The 15,214-nt window shown below is 46.3% G+C and overlaps 1 protein-coding gene across 1 annotated transcript; it reads right to left on the bottom strand.

Annotated features, from left to right (window-relative positions):
* Positions 1 to 295: 295 nt before the first annotated feature.
* Positions 296 to 3,504, bottom strand: NANP (N-acetylneuraminic acid phosphatase). The gene is made up of 2 exons (XM_049780229.1): positions 3,408 to 3,504; positions 296 to 1,121 (listed from the first exon to the last, which is right to left on the bottom strand). The coding sequence occupies exons 1-2, from the start codon at positions 3,495 to 3,497 to the stop codon at positions 453 to 455; spliced, it is 759 nt and encodes a 252-aa protein (XP_049636186.1). The 5' UTR covers positions 3,498 to 3,504; the 3' UTR covers positions 296 to 452.
* Positions 3,505 to 15,214: the final 11,710 nt, after the last annotated feature.

Raw genomic sequence — 15,214 nt, 5'->3', positions numbered from 1 at the left:
CCTGTAGTTCAGACATTAAAAAAAAAAAACACATAGGAACCAGAGCGATAGTGCGGCAGATAGGAAACTTACCTTGATTGCGTCTGACTTCAGCTTGATCCCTCACATCTCATAGGATGCACTGCCAGGAGTGATTCCTGAATGCAGGGGTGTGACTCCCCTACTCCAAAAATGTATATATATTAAGCGAGTACATAGTCTGTATTTATGCACCCATATCTAAGTTACCCACCTGTTATCTTCATAGATCTAAGAAGCTAAAAGATTCTTAATAAAACAAAATTTAATAAACTTTATTTAATAAAGTCATGAACATATCTCCTCAAAGACTTCAGACTAACTCAAAGTAACTTGTATATGTAATATATCTTAATGTTTTCTGATTATAAACACCTTTCATTGGTATTGGCACTAGATCATGTTTCACACCCTGTAATTTGTAATCACACCCCCTAAGAGGCTTCAAGATGATGGCCTGAATCCATACTGTCCATACTGTGTAAGAGAGCAGGCAACTCTAGCACAGAGGAGACCGTATAATGAGGCCTGGGCGATGGCTTAGGCGGCGCCATTCCATTTCTATTTACCCAGACAGTGGCTCTCAGCCCTGCGTTCAGCCCTCCTTGTATATCGGTTTCCAGAGTATCCCCCACCATGACACAATCTGCAGGCTGCACTCCAAGTAGATCACAGGAGTAAAAAAATATGGAAGGTGCTGGCTTCTCCTCCTCCTGCTCTCCACCTACAACAATAGCATCAAAATAGGGCTCGCAGGCACAAGCCTCAATCTTTTCCCTTTGGGTCTGTCGGTCTCCATTGGTTAGTAAAAGTAGCCGGAACTCCTTTCGAAGTTCTGTGAGCATGGCTCTGACATCTTCCGAGAGAGTCAAGTGTTGTAAACGTGTAGATTTCCACAGGAAATAGCATTCTTTAGCTGCGTTCTGGCTGGCCGGGCTGCCCGTTGTTTCCTGGATCGCTTCTTCCCAGTGCTCAGTCCTCACATCGTCAATGCATGTGCTGGGTGGGCAGAAGCATTCCTTGCTGAGTTTCACTTGAACTTTGTCACAGACGACTTCAGCCTCTTCTTTGAAATGATACTTTGACTGTAAGAGCTTTATCACCTAAATAAATAAGCAAAAGTAATCTCAACAGTCTTTAACAATTACTTATATAATATTGTTACTTTTTAAAAAATATTTTGGTTTTGGGGACACACCTGGTGGTGCACAGGGGTTACTCCTGGCAGGCTCGGGGGACCATATGGGATACTGGGTATAAAATTCTGGTAAGCCCCATGTAAGGCGAATATTCTACCTCACGTGCTTTTGCTCCAGCCTCCAATATTGTTAGTTTTTTTTGTTTGTTTGTTTTTGGGTCATACCCGGCAGCGCTCAGGGGTTCCTCCTGGCTCTGTGCTCAGAAATCGCTGCTGGCAGGCTCGGGGGACCATATGGGATGCTGGGATTCGAACCACTGACCTTCTACATACAAGGCAAATGCCTTACCTCCATGCTATATCTCTGGCCCCTATTGTTAGTTTTTTTAAGTGATTTGATATTATTATTATTTTGTCTTTGGGGCCATTATACATACACCCATCGATGCTCACGGGTTATTCCTGGCTCTGCATTCAGAAATTACTCCTGGTGGTGCTCAAGACCATATGGGATACATATGGGAAACAGGGTCAGCTGGGTCCAGAGAGATAGCACAGTGGTTTTGCCTTGCAAGCAGCCGATCCAGGACCTAAGGTGGTTGGTTCGAATCCCGGTGTCCCATATGGTCCCCTGTGCCTGCCAGGAGCTATTTCTGAGCAGACTGCCAGGAGTAACCCCTGAGCACCGCCGGGTGTGGCCCCCCCAAAAAACAAAAACCAAAACAAACAAACAAACAAAAACAGGGTCAGCTGTGCAAGGCAAGCAGCCATATCCACTATACTATCTTGTAACTGTGCTTTAAAGTTCTGATTCTATTTTTGTTTTTGGTGGTGGTCATGGGTTATTCCTGGCTCTGCAATAAGAAATTAATCCTGGTTGTATTTGGGGATCTATATGGGATGCTAGGAATCAACGTGGTTATCAACGTACATGGCAACAACCATACCTGCTGTATTATCATTTCTTCCCCAGTTCTAATTCCTTCACTTATGCCTTCAATATTCTAGGCTCTTAGCCAATACTTTCATCCAGACTAACAATCAAACAGTCCTCCTATTATTTTCCATTAACTTCTCTCAAACAACGTGTATACAATGTGATCCAATCTTACTATTTAAAACAGAGCTTTGCTCCCCTCTCCAGAGCCTTATACATAAATGTGTTGCAGATAGATAGGTAGGGGAGGGAGACTAGTAATGAGTTGTTTTTTTTAAAATAAATAATACAATTTAAGAACTTGTCTAGAGGGCTGGAGTGATAGCACAGCAGTAGGGTGTTTGCCTTGCTGACCCAGGACAGACCTGGGTTCGACCTCTGGTGTCCCATGTGGTCCCCCAAGCCAGGAGCAATTTCTGAGTGCATAGCCAGGAATAACCCCTGAGCGTCCTCAGGTGTGGCCCAAAACAAAACAAAGAAAGAAAGAAAGAAAGAAAGAAAGAAAGAAAGAAAGAAAGAAAGAAAGAAAGAAAGAAAGAAAGAAAAGAAATTGTTTAGCCTGATATAGCCCGAAGAACACATTCCTTTAAGATAAAACACCTAATTTTTGTTTGGTTTTCGTTTTGGCCACATTCTGTGGTGCTCAGAGGTTACTCCTGACTCTACAATCAGGGATCACCCTATGGGACGCTGGGGATCAAACTTGGATCAGCTGCGTGCCACTCAAGTGTATGTAATATCTGTATGTAATATCTGCCCCAAAGTCACTAAGGCTTGCTTGCCTTGGCAAGTCCCTGTTTCCTTTTAAATACATATTCCTCCTTTTCTCCCATCACATCTAAGGCAATTTCTTCTAATGCAACTATTTTGCTTCACTATTTTGTCCCTTCCTGAAATTCTTTTCTACAAGGGAAGGCAATGGACCTGGAATGCTGCCAGTCCCGAGGTTGGGACTGGCTTTCCTTTCCTGTCAAGAGAAATTCCTTGCTGTAGTCTGAGAGAAATTGGGGGAGAAGGGCTACTCTGTGCAGAAAAGTGAAATGATGCTGTAGGACATGAGTATTCCTGCTGCGTCGGTTCCTGAGCCATGCCAGGCATTTTCCAGGATGGCCGAGGGGGGGTTGAGACTTGTTCCTTTGTCCCCCAAAGCCACCCGCAACACCTGTGCATGACGGACGGCCAACTGTCATCCCCGCTGAAGGTCAGTCCGAAGCAGGCGCGTCTGCAGGATGATCGCAGAACAGCAGGTGCTGGCCGTTTGCCCAGGGCCCAGGAGGTCCGGGACGGGCGGGAAGGGGTTCCCAGGCGCCTTACCTCCAGCACGCCTCGGCGACTCGCCCCGGCCGTGTCGACCAGCGTGTTGTCCAGGTCGAAGAAGACGGCCCGCACGCGCCCGGGCCCCATGCTCCAGCCCCGGGACCTCGGCCCACCGCGCCTGCGCGGGGCTCCCGGCGCCCGGCCGACGCGAGCGCACTTCCGGCCGCCCCGGAATCTCGCGAGACGTCGCCTCCCCGCGCCCGCCCGGCGGCCGCGTCTCGCGAGACTGCGGCCCCGGCCAGCCCGGGAGCTGGGCGGGGCTTAGCCGAGAGACCGGAAGTCCCCGCCCTGCGCGAAGCACCGAATTCGAAGCAGCCCCGCGGCGGCTCGGCGTCCCGTCTGCCAGGCGGAGGCGCCGGGCACGGCCCCAGATGTGCCACAGCTGGACGCGGCCCCCGCGCAGGCTGCTGCTTCCTCCAGCGAGGCGTAGCGCGCGGCTGACCACGCCGGGCATTGGAAACACGCCAGCGGCGCTCAGGCCTGAGGCTGTCGCAGCCAGGGCAGCCTCGGGAGCCCCAGGAACAGAATAGAAAGGCCGGGAAGGGCTGCTGCGGCTCTCGGTGCCAGGAAGGCGGGAGGGCGCTGGCCTCGCGTGCGGCCCACCAGGTGCAGTCGAGTCCTGGCACGCGACGCTCCCCTCCTGAGTACCGCCCTGGTATCGAGCCCCGGGCTCAATGCGAGGAGGAAGCTCTGACTATTGCTAGGTGTAGCCCAAACGCCAGCCTCTTCTCCCCCCACAAAGAAAACTATAAGGAAGAGACGGTTCGTATATACTTCTGGACTGGATTTACCCTCCTAAGTAGTAGCATGAGCCTTGCACCAGTCTGTACTGTTCGGGGTGGGGAGAAGGAGCCTGCAGTGGTTCCATGTGCCATAGAGGTCCCACATGGGGACCCTGTTTGATTCCTGCCACCCTGCTTATGGTTCTCCTAGTCACCTCCAGGATGCTCCCTGAGCAAAGAGCCTGGAAGGAGTAATCGCTGAAAACAGCTGGGTCTGGTACCACATCCTGCCCCCATTTTTGGTAATGACTCTTTTTTCTTTCTTCCTTCCTTCCTTCCTTCCTTCCTTCCTTCCTTCCTTCCTTCCTTCCTTCCTTCCTTCCTTCCTTCCTTCATCCTGCCCCCATTTTTGTAATGACTCTTTTTTCTTTCTTCCTTCCTTCCTTCCTTCCTTCCTTCCTTCCTTCCTTCCTTCCTTCCTTCCTTCCTTCCTTCCTTCCTTCCTTCCTTCATCCTGCCCCCATTTTTGTAATGACTCTTTTTTCTTTCTTCCTTCCTTCCTTCCTTCCTTCCTTCCTTCCTTCCTTCCTTCCTTCCTTCCTTCCTTCCTTCCTTCATCCTGCCCCCATTTTTGTAATGACTCTTCTTTCTTTCTTTCTTTCTTTCTTTCTTTCTTTCTTTCTTTCTTTCTTTCTTTCTTTCTTTCTTTCTTTCTTTCTTTCTTTCTTTCTTTCTTTCTTCCTTCCTTCCTTCCTTCCTTCCTTCCTTCCTTCATCCTGCCCCCATTTTTGGTAATGACTCTTCTTTCTTTCTTTCTTTCTTTCTTTCTTTCTTTCTTTCTTTCTTTCTTTCTTTCTTTCTTTCTTTCTTTCTTTCTTTCTTTCTTTCTTTCTTTCTTCCTTCCTTCCTTTCTTCCTTTCTTCCTTTCCTTTCCTTCCTTTCCTTCCTTTCCTTTCTTTCCTTTCTTTCCTTCCTTTCCTTCCTTTCCTTCCTTTCTTTTTTTTTTTTTTTTTTTTTTGGTTTTTGGGTCCCACCCGGCAGCGCTCAGGGGTTACTCCTGGCTCTAAGCTCAGAAATCGCTCCTGGCAGGCTCCGGGGACCCTATGGGATGCCGGAATTCGAACCACCATCCTCTGCATGAAAGGCAAACGCTCTACTTCCATGCTATCTCTCCGCCCCATGACTCTTCTTTTTAAAACCTTATACTTACTTGAGGATTATGCTATCAGTAGATCTGTAACTTGAACACAATGGTTGGGAAGCATGTATTCATGTAATACAAGTTTTGTTGACTGAACTTTTTATCTCTTGATAACAAGTCTCATCACTTTCTGGGACCTCTAAGCAATGAAGTGATTCTCATATGGGAAAGGAAGCTACTTTGGTATTACCTTTAAAAAAAAATATGAACTGGCACACTAGCACAGTGGGTAGGCCCTTGCATAAGGCCAACCCAGGTTTGATATCCGCTATCTCCTATGGTTCCCTGAGCCTGCCAGAATTGATTTTTGAGCACAGAGCCAAGAGTAACCCTTGAGTGCCTCCTCCCAAAAGAAAAAATACTCAGACTTCTTTACAACCAAAGATGTGCTTTCCTTTTTTACCCCAAAGATGCCCAGAGATGAGGGCAGGAAGGACTGGCTCACGATATGAAGCTCCCTCAAGGAGGGGTGAGTGCAGTTAGAACAATAAGAACTACCATCACAATGTTAATGAGTGAGAGAAGTAGAATGCCTGTCTCGAATACAGACAAGGGGTGTGGGTGGAGGGAGATGGGGTGCTTTGGTGGTGAGAACGTTGCACTGGTGAACAGGGGTGTTCTTTTTGTGACTGAAACCCAACTACAGTCATTTTTGTAATTATGGTATTTAAATAAAAAAATAACTCTTGGGGCTGGAGAGATAGCATGGAGGTAAGGCGTTTGCCTTTCATGCAGAAGGTCATCGGTTCAAATCCCAGCGTCCCATATGGTCCCCCGTGCCTGCCAGGAGCAATTTCTGAGCACGGAGCCAGGAATAACCCCTGAGCAGTGCCAGGTGTGACCCAAAAACCACAAAAAAAAAAAAAAAAATAACTCTTATGGGGATACCTGTTGACTGTAGCACCCCCCCCCCCCCCCAAAGCAAGACCTCTAGGTTTGGGACAGAAACCCTAAGAGCCACTTGCTGCTCAGCTGCTTGCCCATGCCCATGCCTGCTGCTTCCTTCTCACTGGTCTCTCAGTAGCTGATTGTGAACTGGTTGCCAGTTGCCACTCTTCATTGTGTTCTTCCCCTTGTCGTCTCTGTCCTTTGCCAATCTATATCTCACTTACTCAAATAAATGTGTTTGGGGCTGGAGAAATAGCACAGTGGTAGGGAGTTTGCCTTGCATGTGGGATGTAGGGACAGGTTCGATTCCCGGCATCCCATATGGTCCCCCAGCCTGCCAGGGTGATTTCTGAGTGCAGACCTAGGAGTATTCCCCTGAGTGCAGTTAGGTGTGGCCCAGAAACCAATCAATCAAGAGATAATGTTTAAAAAAATGTGCTTAGTAAATGTGTTGAAATAAATTGCCTAAACACCTAACCCAACAAAAATGGGAAAAAGACGGGAAATGAACAAGCATTTCATCAAAGAAGAAATACAGATGGTCAAAAGGCACATGAAAAAATGCTTCCACATTATTAGTGATCATGGTGGTGCAAATCAAATCAACAATGAAATACCTCTCGCCAGAGAGACTGGCACACATCTCAAAGTGCTGTGGGGAAAAAGGGATTCCCATTCACTGCTTATGGGAATATCAACATGTCCAGTCTTCTGGGAAAACAATATGGATATTCATAAAAAAGCTAGAAATTGGGGCCAAAAAGATAGCACAATGGTAGGGAGTTTGCCTTGCATGCCGCGGACCCTGAATGATCCCTGGTATCCCATATGGTCCCCTGAACCAGGAGAGATTGCTGAGTGCAGAGCCAGAAGATCCCTGAGAGTTACAGGGTGTGGCTCAAAAGACAAAAGGCCCTAGAAATTGGGGCTGAACCTATAGTACAGTGCAGGGCATTTGCCTTGCAAATGGCCAATTTAGGATGGACCTGGGTTGGGTTCCTAGCATCCCATATGGTCTCCCCGAGCTTGACAGGAACTATTTCATTTTTGGGGGCCGTGGTAACACATGGTGGTGCTCAGGAGTTACTCCTGGCTCTGTGCTCAGAAGTTGCTCCTGGCACACTGGGGGGAACCATGTGGAATGCCAGGATTTGAACCGGGATCCTACCTGTGTTGGCCGCGTGCAAGGCAAACGCCTTACCGCTGTGCTATTGCTCAGGCCCCCGATGAGTGATTTCTGAGTTTAGAGCCAGGAGTAATCCTTGAGCACCACCAGCTGTGGCCCCAAAACAAAATAAATATATATATAAAAAAAAAAAAAACAGAAATTGAGCTTTTATATGATCCAGCAATACCACTCCTAGGAATACAGTGTTAGAGCCCAGAAAGGCCTTCTGCATTCCTATATTCATTTACAGCAGTATTCACAATAGTTGAAATCTGAAAACAACCCAAATGCCTGAGAACAAATAAATGGGTAAAGAAATGGGTACCTCTACACAATAGAATACTATGCAGCTGTTAGGAAAATGAAATTCTGAAAATTGCTTATACCTGGATGGATATGGAGGGTATTCTGTTAAGTGAAATAAATCAGAGGGAGAAATATAGAATAATCACTAACTTTTGGGATATAAAATAGATAATCTGATAATAGTATTCAGAAAAAATAGAAGTGTAGGCCAGGAGGACCAGTCCATGGTAGAAAGCATGCCATAAATGGTAGGGGAGTGCAGTTAGGCAGAGAAGGGACCATTAAAATGAACACTCTGGTCAGGAACTTAGTGCTGAAAAGAGGTGAAATGATATACATGATACTCCTTCAATAACGGTATTGCAAGCCACAGTGTCTAAAAGGAGGGAAAAAAAGGAAGAGAAAGGAAAATTGTCTGACCCAGAGTAAAGCAGGGGAGAGGGCAGAGGGAGAGCAGGAGGAAAACTGGGGATTCTGATGGCAGGAAATGTGCACTGGTGAAAGGTGTTGAACATGTATGACTGAAGTTCAATGAACAACTTGGTAACTGAAAAAATCCAATTGAGGGGCTGGAGTGATACCACAACTATAGGCGTTGCTTGGAATCCCATAAAGTCCCCTGGACACCACCAGGAATGAACCCTGAGAGCAGAGGCAGTAGAAACCCTGAGGACCATCAGGTATGGCCCCAAAATGAAAACAAACATAAAAACACAAATGTATTATGAACAACCTTGTAACCACAGTGTTTAAGTAATTTTAAAAAATCACAAGTATTTTGGGTTACTGATCCTACTCTAATTAATATTTGTATTCCACCCTAGGGTGTGATCTGGTGATGGTATATTGGATTATTCCCTAGTTGGTATTCCTCTCCCACCCTAGGATAGGGCCTGATTCTTGTCAATAAAAGCAGGGGTCTGAAGAAGGCGGAGGCCCATTCTTTGGTCTTCTTCCACTGAGCTGCATTCCATCTTAGGAGCAGAAGCTTGGGTGGTTGAATTCCTTGCTCGAGCAATGAATTTCCTGAAATCCTCATTTTGACTCATTATGACTCCTCATTTTGGAGTCATAAGCTCCACTAACACAAGTGGTTTAAATATATACCAACTTTTGATAAGTATAGATTTGAGAAGTATAAAAAATATATCGCATATCTCTGCCTTTACCTATGGCTGGACTACCAGTGAGCAATCAGATCATCTCAATTATCTCCCCCTTCCCCCGAATTCTCCCTAATATAAAAGAGATAGGGTGTGGGGAATTGAGCTCAGTTTGGGAAACTGTCAGGTAAGTACCCTGTTGACAGTGTCTCTTTGTGTGTACCCCCACATGGCCTGATGCTGCCAGCCTTAGTGCCACTCTTAATAGGTCAAAGAAACTTCAACCATGCTTGTGACCACTTCTGGGTCTGTAAATGGGGAAAATTTCCCTGAGTGCATGTCCGAGAGTTGCTTCTTAACCAGCACTCCCAGTATAACATGGTGCAGTCTGTCTGCAGGAATTCTCTTGGAGTGTGACCAGTTGTAGACTTTTACACAGAACATGAATCCGCAGACATAAGCTTACATGCATATGCATGTATGTGTGGTCATATCTCTGTCTATTATTTTCCAAGTATATAAGCATGCTGAGATAGGTCAATTCTGATCTTCATCAGTCTCTTGTGAGAACTCTGGAAGACTGAAGTCAGGTTCGTCTTTCAAGTATAAACTATCATGTTCAGATAGATGATCTGGCATAACTGGTTACCAGGGAGGGCAAACTTCATCATTTCTGGAGACTCAAGCCTAGTGGAGTCTGGAAACTCATATGAGACCTGAGTGTTCTAGAAAAATCTGAGGGGCAGACAAGAAGAAAATCCTGATGAATTATTTTGCTCCCCCAAGACCTGTCCTGTGTTTGGGAGAGTCGAAGAGGTGTTTTATGACACTGTGCTTTACATTTTAGTTATTTTTGTTTGTTTTGAAGCCACATCTGGAGGTGTGCAGTACTATCTCTTGATTCTACTCTTAGGGACCTCTTCTGGTAGTGCTCAAGGAACATATGGGGTGCCAGGTTTCAAACCTGGTTGACTCACATGCAAGGCAAACACCCAACCCACTCTATTGTATCCAGCCCCCTCTTACTGTCTTCTGCTAGAGATGTAACTTTCTTATATATAAATATATAAAATGTTTAAATATATAATATACTCATATGTATATACTACTTTATTTAAGTACCATGTATTACGTAGTTGATCATAATACTTTAGTTTCCAGGTAAATGGGAGTGAAATAAAAGAAGGTAAAAAAAGATGAAAAAAAGTACAAGAAAATTTATGAAAATTATTATCTCTCAATGAGGTCATTAAGTCATTGTCAAAAGGTTTACCAAACTCTTGTTGCTAGTTGATCTTTCTGCTACTTTTGTTTTTAACATTAGGTGGCTTCAAGTGCACTCTCTTGGCATAATGACCTTTCTTCAATATCTTTTCACAGGCTATATTTTATTTGTATTATACACATATATATTTGGGAATGTCAACAGCCCCAGATCGAGCTGGGAAACAGGCGCACAGAGTGGGTGGGTAATCTCCACCGTTGGATGTACAGGAGTGTCCACTCCAATATTTTACCCTAACCCTTATCATAAAAAGCCTTTTTCCTTCTCTCAGCCTTTATGTCTCATCTGTTCCTTTGGGAGAGGGTCTTGCTGGGACTTCAGGTCAATACCTAGGGGCTGGGGAGATAGCACAGCAGTAAGGCGTTTGCCTTGCATACAGCTAATACAGGACAGATGGTGGTTGGAATCCTGGCATCCCAGATGGTCCCCCGAGCCTGCCAGGAGAGATTTCTGAGCATAGATCCAGGAGTAACTTCTGAGTGCTGCTGGGTGTGACCCAAAAACCAAAAAAAAAGAAAAAAAAAAAGAAATTGTCATTCTTGGGCCGGAGCGATAGAATAGTGGTAGGGCGTTAGCCTTGTGCATGGCCAACACTGCATGGACCCTGGTTTGATTTCTGGCATCCCATATGGTCACCTGAGCCTGCCAGAAGCAATTTCTGAGTGCAGAGCCAGGAGTAACCCCTGAGTGCCACACTGCCAGATGTGACCCACTCCCCAAATAGAAATTGCCATTCTTTTTTTTTTTTTTTTTTTTTTTTTGGTTTTTGGGTCACACCCGGCGGTGCTCAGGGGTTACTCCTGGCTGTCTGCTCAGAAATAGCTCCTGGCAGGTACAGGGGACCACATGGGACACTGGGATTCAAACCAACCACCTTTGGTCCTGGATCGGCTGTTTGCAAGGCAAACACCGCTGTGCTATCTCTCTGGGCCCAGAAATTGCCATTCTTGTGAGTGATGATGACTAAGCACTGAGTCTAGATGTGCTCAGCGAGGGCCCAGCTCTCCTTGGAAAGTCATGTGTTCTGGAGTTAGTGACGTGACCACTCAGTGTTGGGGGCTCTGGCTCTGAAGAGTGTATTGCTCCGAAAGTTCCACTGAGAGTGGATGAAGGAGTCAGAAATAGCTCATGGTGATCATGTATGTCACAGAAACAACAGTAAGGGACAGAGGGGAATCAGCCTTATCCTTTAAGTGCTGGCCTTGCAAGTGTAAAGATATGAGTTAGACTGGAGCCGCCCATGTGCAGGGAGCTTAATCGGAGCAAATATTTCTTTTTCAAATGCATTATTTCTCTTTCTCATTTATTCACACATTTCCCCTTTGCATGTGTGTGTATGAGAGAGAGAGAGAGAGAGAGAGAGAGAGAGAGAGAGAGAGAGAGAGAGAGAGGTGCCTAGAGGAAGCCTCTGAAGGAGTTCAGGAGTCAGGTGGGGATTGGAAGGTCTGGGGGCATAGTTTCTGACTGAGAATGAGAATCAGAGTTCATGCCAAGTGTCCATTGAAGAGATGGAGACATTCAAGAGATTGTCGTGGACTCAGGGTACCAGGAACCTAGGGAAACTAAGTGCCCCAATTCTCTGGGGTTCTTAATATGAGTCTGATTCATGACTGGCTCCACCTCTCCCCAAGCAGCAAATCATTTTGAGAACAGGGTTCAGCCTATTGGGAGGGAGAAAATCCTTCCCAATGATACCTGAGAACAAAAGATGAGGTCCCCTAAGTGTACCTGAAAGTTTGAGCAACATGCCTGGCCTTAATCTTGAATGTCAGCATGTAACTCCCCACCTCAATGTGGTAATCACAACACCACAGATGTTACCAGGATCCCATGTGGTCAGAATTGCCTCTGTACAGAACTTCTCAAACATGCTGTTTCCAGGGCAAGGGAAAGACTATTTCAAGTATACCTGAGCATACCTGGAGAATATTTTGTGATTACAGCGAGAGCCTACAACCTTCTCAAGAACGTCCTGACTGTAACCTGTGGTCATATCATGTTGTCCAGACTTAGCTGCTCCTGACAGCTCCTGCTCCTCTGCCATTGGACTGTGTGAATTGAGAGTAGGGGTCTATTTTCCTGAGGTGCCCCTGCAGAGGGCCAGGACTCCAATGGGGAAGGGGCTAGGGGTTATTGTTTGGGGAAAATATTGTTATGTTATTCTTAGGAAAATGGTCAGAATTAATTTCCACACCAAATTTGCTACCCATGATCTGGGGACTTTCATGAGACTATCCCAGACTCACATCAAGACAATGATGAGAGGTGCATTCCTATAACTTCGGTGGTTCCTCGTAGGCCTCTATTTACTTCAGGGCACAAAACCATTTTAGGGACAGGGTCTCACCCAGTTCTGGGTGGCAGAGAATCCTGGTACCTGAGGTACTTGAACCAGGTCTCCCCAGAGAGCTCTCAAGAGCTGATCTGTAGGCTTGATCCCAGCCAGGGACTCTAAATTGACCGGAGAGTCTTCTCACAAAATAACAGAACAACCACTGTACAAATTATCATGCATGAAGGGGAATCAGACTTGCAGATCCAAAAGATAAAGGTGAGAGACCAGGATGATTTGTCTGAGCATATGGACAGGAGGGAGTTTGGGAAGCCACAGAGGTGTTCCAGGTACTGGTGCTCCAATGGATCCGTCTTAGGCCTCAGCCGCCTCTGGGCCGGTGTAGTACGGGAGACGTCCTGCGGCTGTGGGCTCAGTCTGCCTGCAGATTCTAAGATGGGATCTGTCGGTGGAGAAGCATTTGGAAGCAGGCATATGTGTGATCTTGGTTCCTCTTTCCTATCCAGCTCCTTCTCCAATGAAAACTGGCTCCTCTCCCATCAAAAGTGTCCAGTCAAGGTGGAGAAGCCAGAAGAGCTCCTGAGCCTGCTACTGCTATGACCCCACCCCAAATAAGTGATCCCCATAACATCATCAATGAAAATGATGATGGCTGAGACTCTGGATCCTGATGCTGCAGCATGAGCAGCCTACTGGAAAACTCCTTAGACCCTGAAGAGCAGATCCCAGCAACACTGAAGGGTGATCGGTTTTGATCCCGCCTGCAAAGCAGCACCAGAGTGAGCTAGAAAAGGGGTGCCTGCTGGACCCGTTAGGGATACTGGTGGAGATCGTCTTTAGGTTTGCTTTAAAATTCATTGTATTTTTATGAATTTAATTATTGTTCTTTTTGTTTTGTTTTGTTTTTTGGATCACACCCAGTAGCGCTCAGGGGTTACTCCTGGCTCTATGCTCAGATATTCCTCCTGGCAGGCTCTGGGGACCATATGGGAGGCCAGGATTCAAACCACTGTCCTTTAGCATCTAAGGAAAATGCCTTACCTCTGCGCTATCTCTCCGGCCGCTTGTTATTGTTTTTATTTCAATAAGCTTTTTTTTTTATTGTGATAGGATGCTCCAGGATATGATGTAGAATACTGACCTTTCTTGGAAACCTTCACTAAAATTGTTTTTAGATTATTTCAGGCTCCATAGGAAGCTTTTTTTTTTTTTTTTTTTTTTTTGGTTTTTGGTTTCTGGGCCACACCCGGCGGTGCTCAGGGGTTACTCCTGGCTTTCTGCTCAGAAATAGCTCCTGGCAGGCACGGGGGACCATATGGGACACCGGGATTCGAACCAACCACCTTTGGTCCTGGATTGGCTGCTTGCAAGGCAAACGCCACTGTGCTATCTCTCCGGGCCCCATAGGAAGTTTTTATTGAAGTATTCTTCCCATTTTATCTCCTGCTCATACGCCCCCAATCTATCTTTATATGTTGTTCCTTTAACTTCTCAATGTCTCTCACAGTTGGAATCACAGAAGTAATGATGTACCATGCACAGCTGTTCTGTTCAAATGATGGATTTGGGGATTTTATTTTATATTCCTCAAGAAAGAAAACCTGGATATAGCAGTTAGGTGTAAACGTGAAGTCCTTTTAATAATAGTAATAAAACACATAAGTTTGTGACACATCAGAGACAGATGAGGGAAACCAGGCTCCTCTGCAGGCCCAATCCAAATCCAAAGATATGCAGTTGCTAGAAAGGCAAACCACACCAGGAAGCTTTCCTGACAACCCCATGCCGGAGAAATGGCTACTGTACCCACACTCTTCCTCTTCTGGAATGTCACGCACGTTTCAGATAGTTTCTTAGGGTAGACAAAGCCTGCCATGCAGGGATGAGGCCAGTCTTCCATTGTGGCATACCTGGAAAGGGCGCATGTGGCTCAAGGTCACGGATGCTGTGCTCCTTGGAACCACACAAATAATGTGATCACCAGAACTGTTCAAGCCAGAGTGTGAGTATCACAACCAAGTGAATGAGCACTGTATAAAGTTTGCGAAACACAAGTATCACAACAGAGGAGAGGGAGGAGGGAAAGAAAAGTAGAAATAGGGCCGGAGAGATAGCATGGAGATAAGCGCTTGCCTTGCATGCAGATGGTCAGTGGTTCGAATCCCGGCATCACATATGGTGCCCGGAGCCTGCCAGGAGCGATTTCTGAGCGTAGAGCCAGGAGGAACCCCTGAGCGCTGCCAGGTGTGACCCCCCCAAAATAGAAAAATAGAAATAAATTAGCATCTGAAATAATATGTTGAACAGAATCAAGTGAACAGTTTCTAGAGAAGTAGAGCCAGGCTCTGTCAGATATGCCCCTACACCTCAAGTGGACAGACCAATGGAAACACAATGTGAAAAGTGCCACCATCAGATTTGCAGACTTTGGGTCTGTGACAACCAGCCCTGGGATGACAGGAGGGAAACTGAAGTCTCAGCAGACTGCCTGTGAGAAGTGTGAGAGCCAGTCCTGCCAACAAGCACACTCTTCTCCCTCACAGGGAGTCGGCAGGAGTGTTTCATGCCTTGCGGGCGACATGGGCATTTCAAAGGAGGCCGAGTCTGGCCAGCACAGACGCCACAGAGTTCCTTTGCCCTTTATGGAACAAGGTCGCCGAGCTCTCCTGCAGATGGTTGGGGCAGGCTCTGCGTAGCATCTGCACCAACCAGTTTCCCAGTACCTTAAGGTTCCCAGAGTAGATAAAAGGCAGCTTCTTTATCAAAGCCCTCAAGTTCTGAGTCTGAGATTCTTGGAAAAACCTCTGAGATGCTGCTGCTATCCTGATGGAGCTGTTG

The sequence above is a fragment of the Suncus etruscus genome, chromosome 9, assembly GCF_024139225.1.
Source record: "Suncus etruscus isolate mSunEtr1 chromosome 9, mSunEtr1.pri.cur, whole genome shotgun sequence".
Taxonomy (NCBI): Eukaryota; Metazoa; Chordata; class Mammalia; order Eulipotyphla; family Soricidae; genus Suncus; species Suncus etruscus.
Note: the sequence above shows the minus strand (reverse complement) of the source record. Positions and strands in the feature narration are given on the sequence as shown.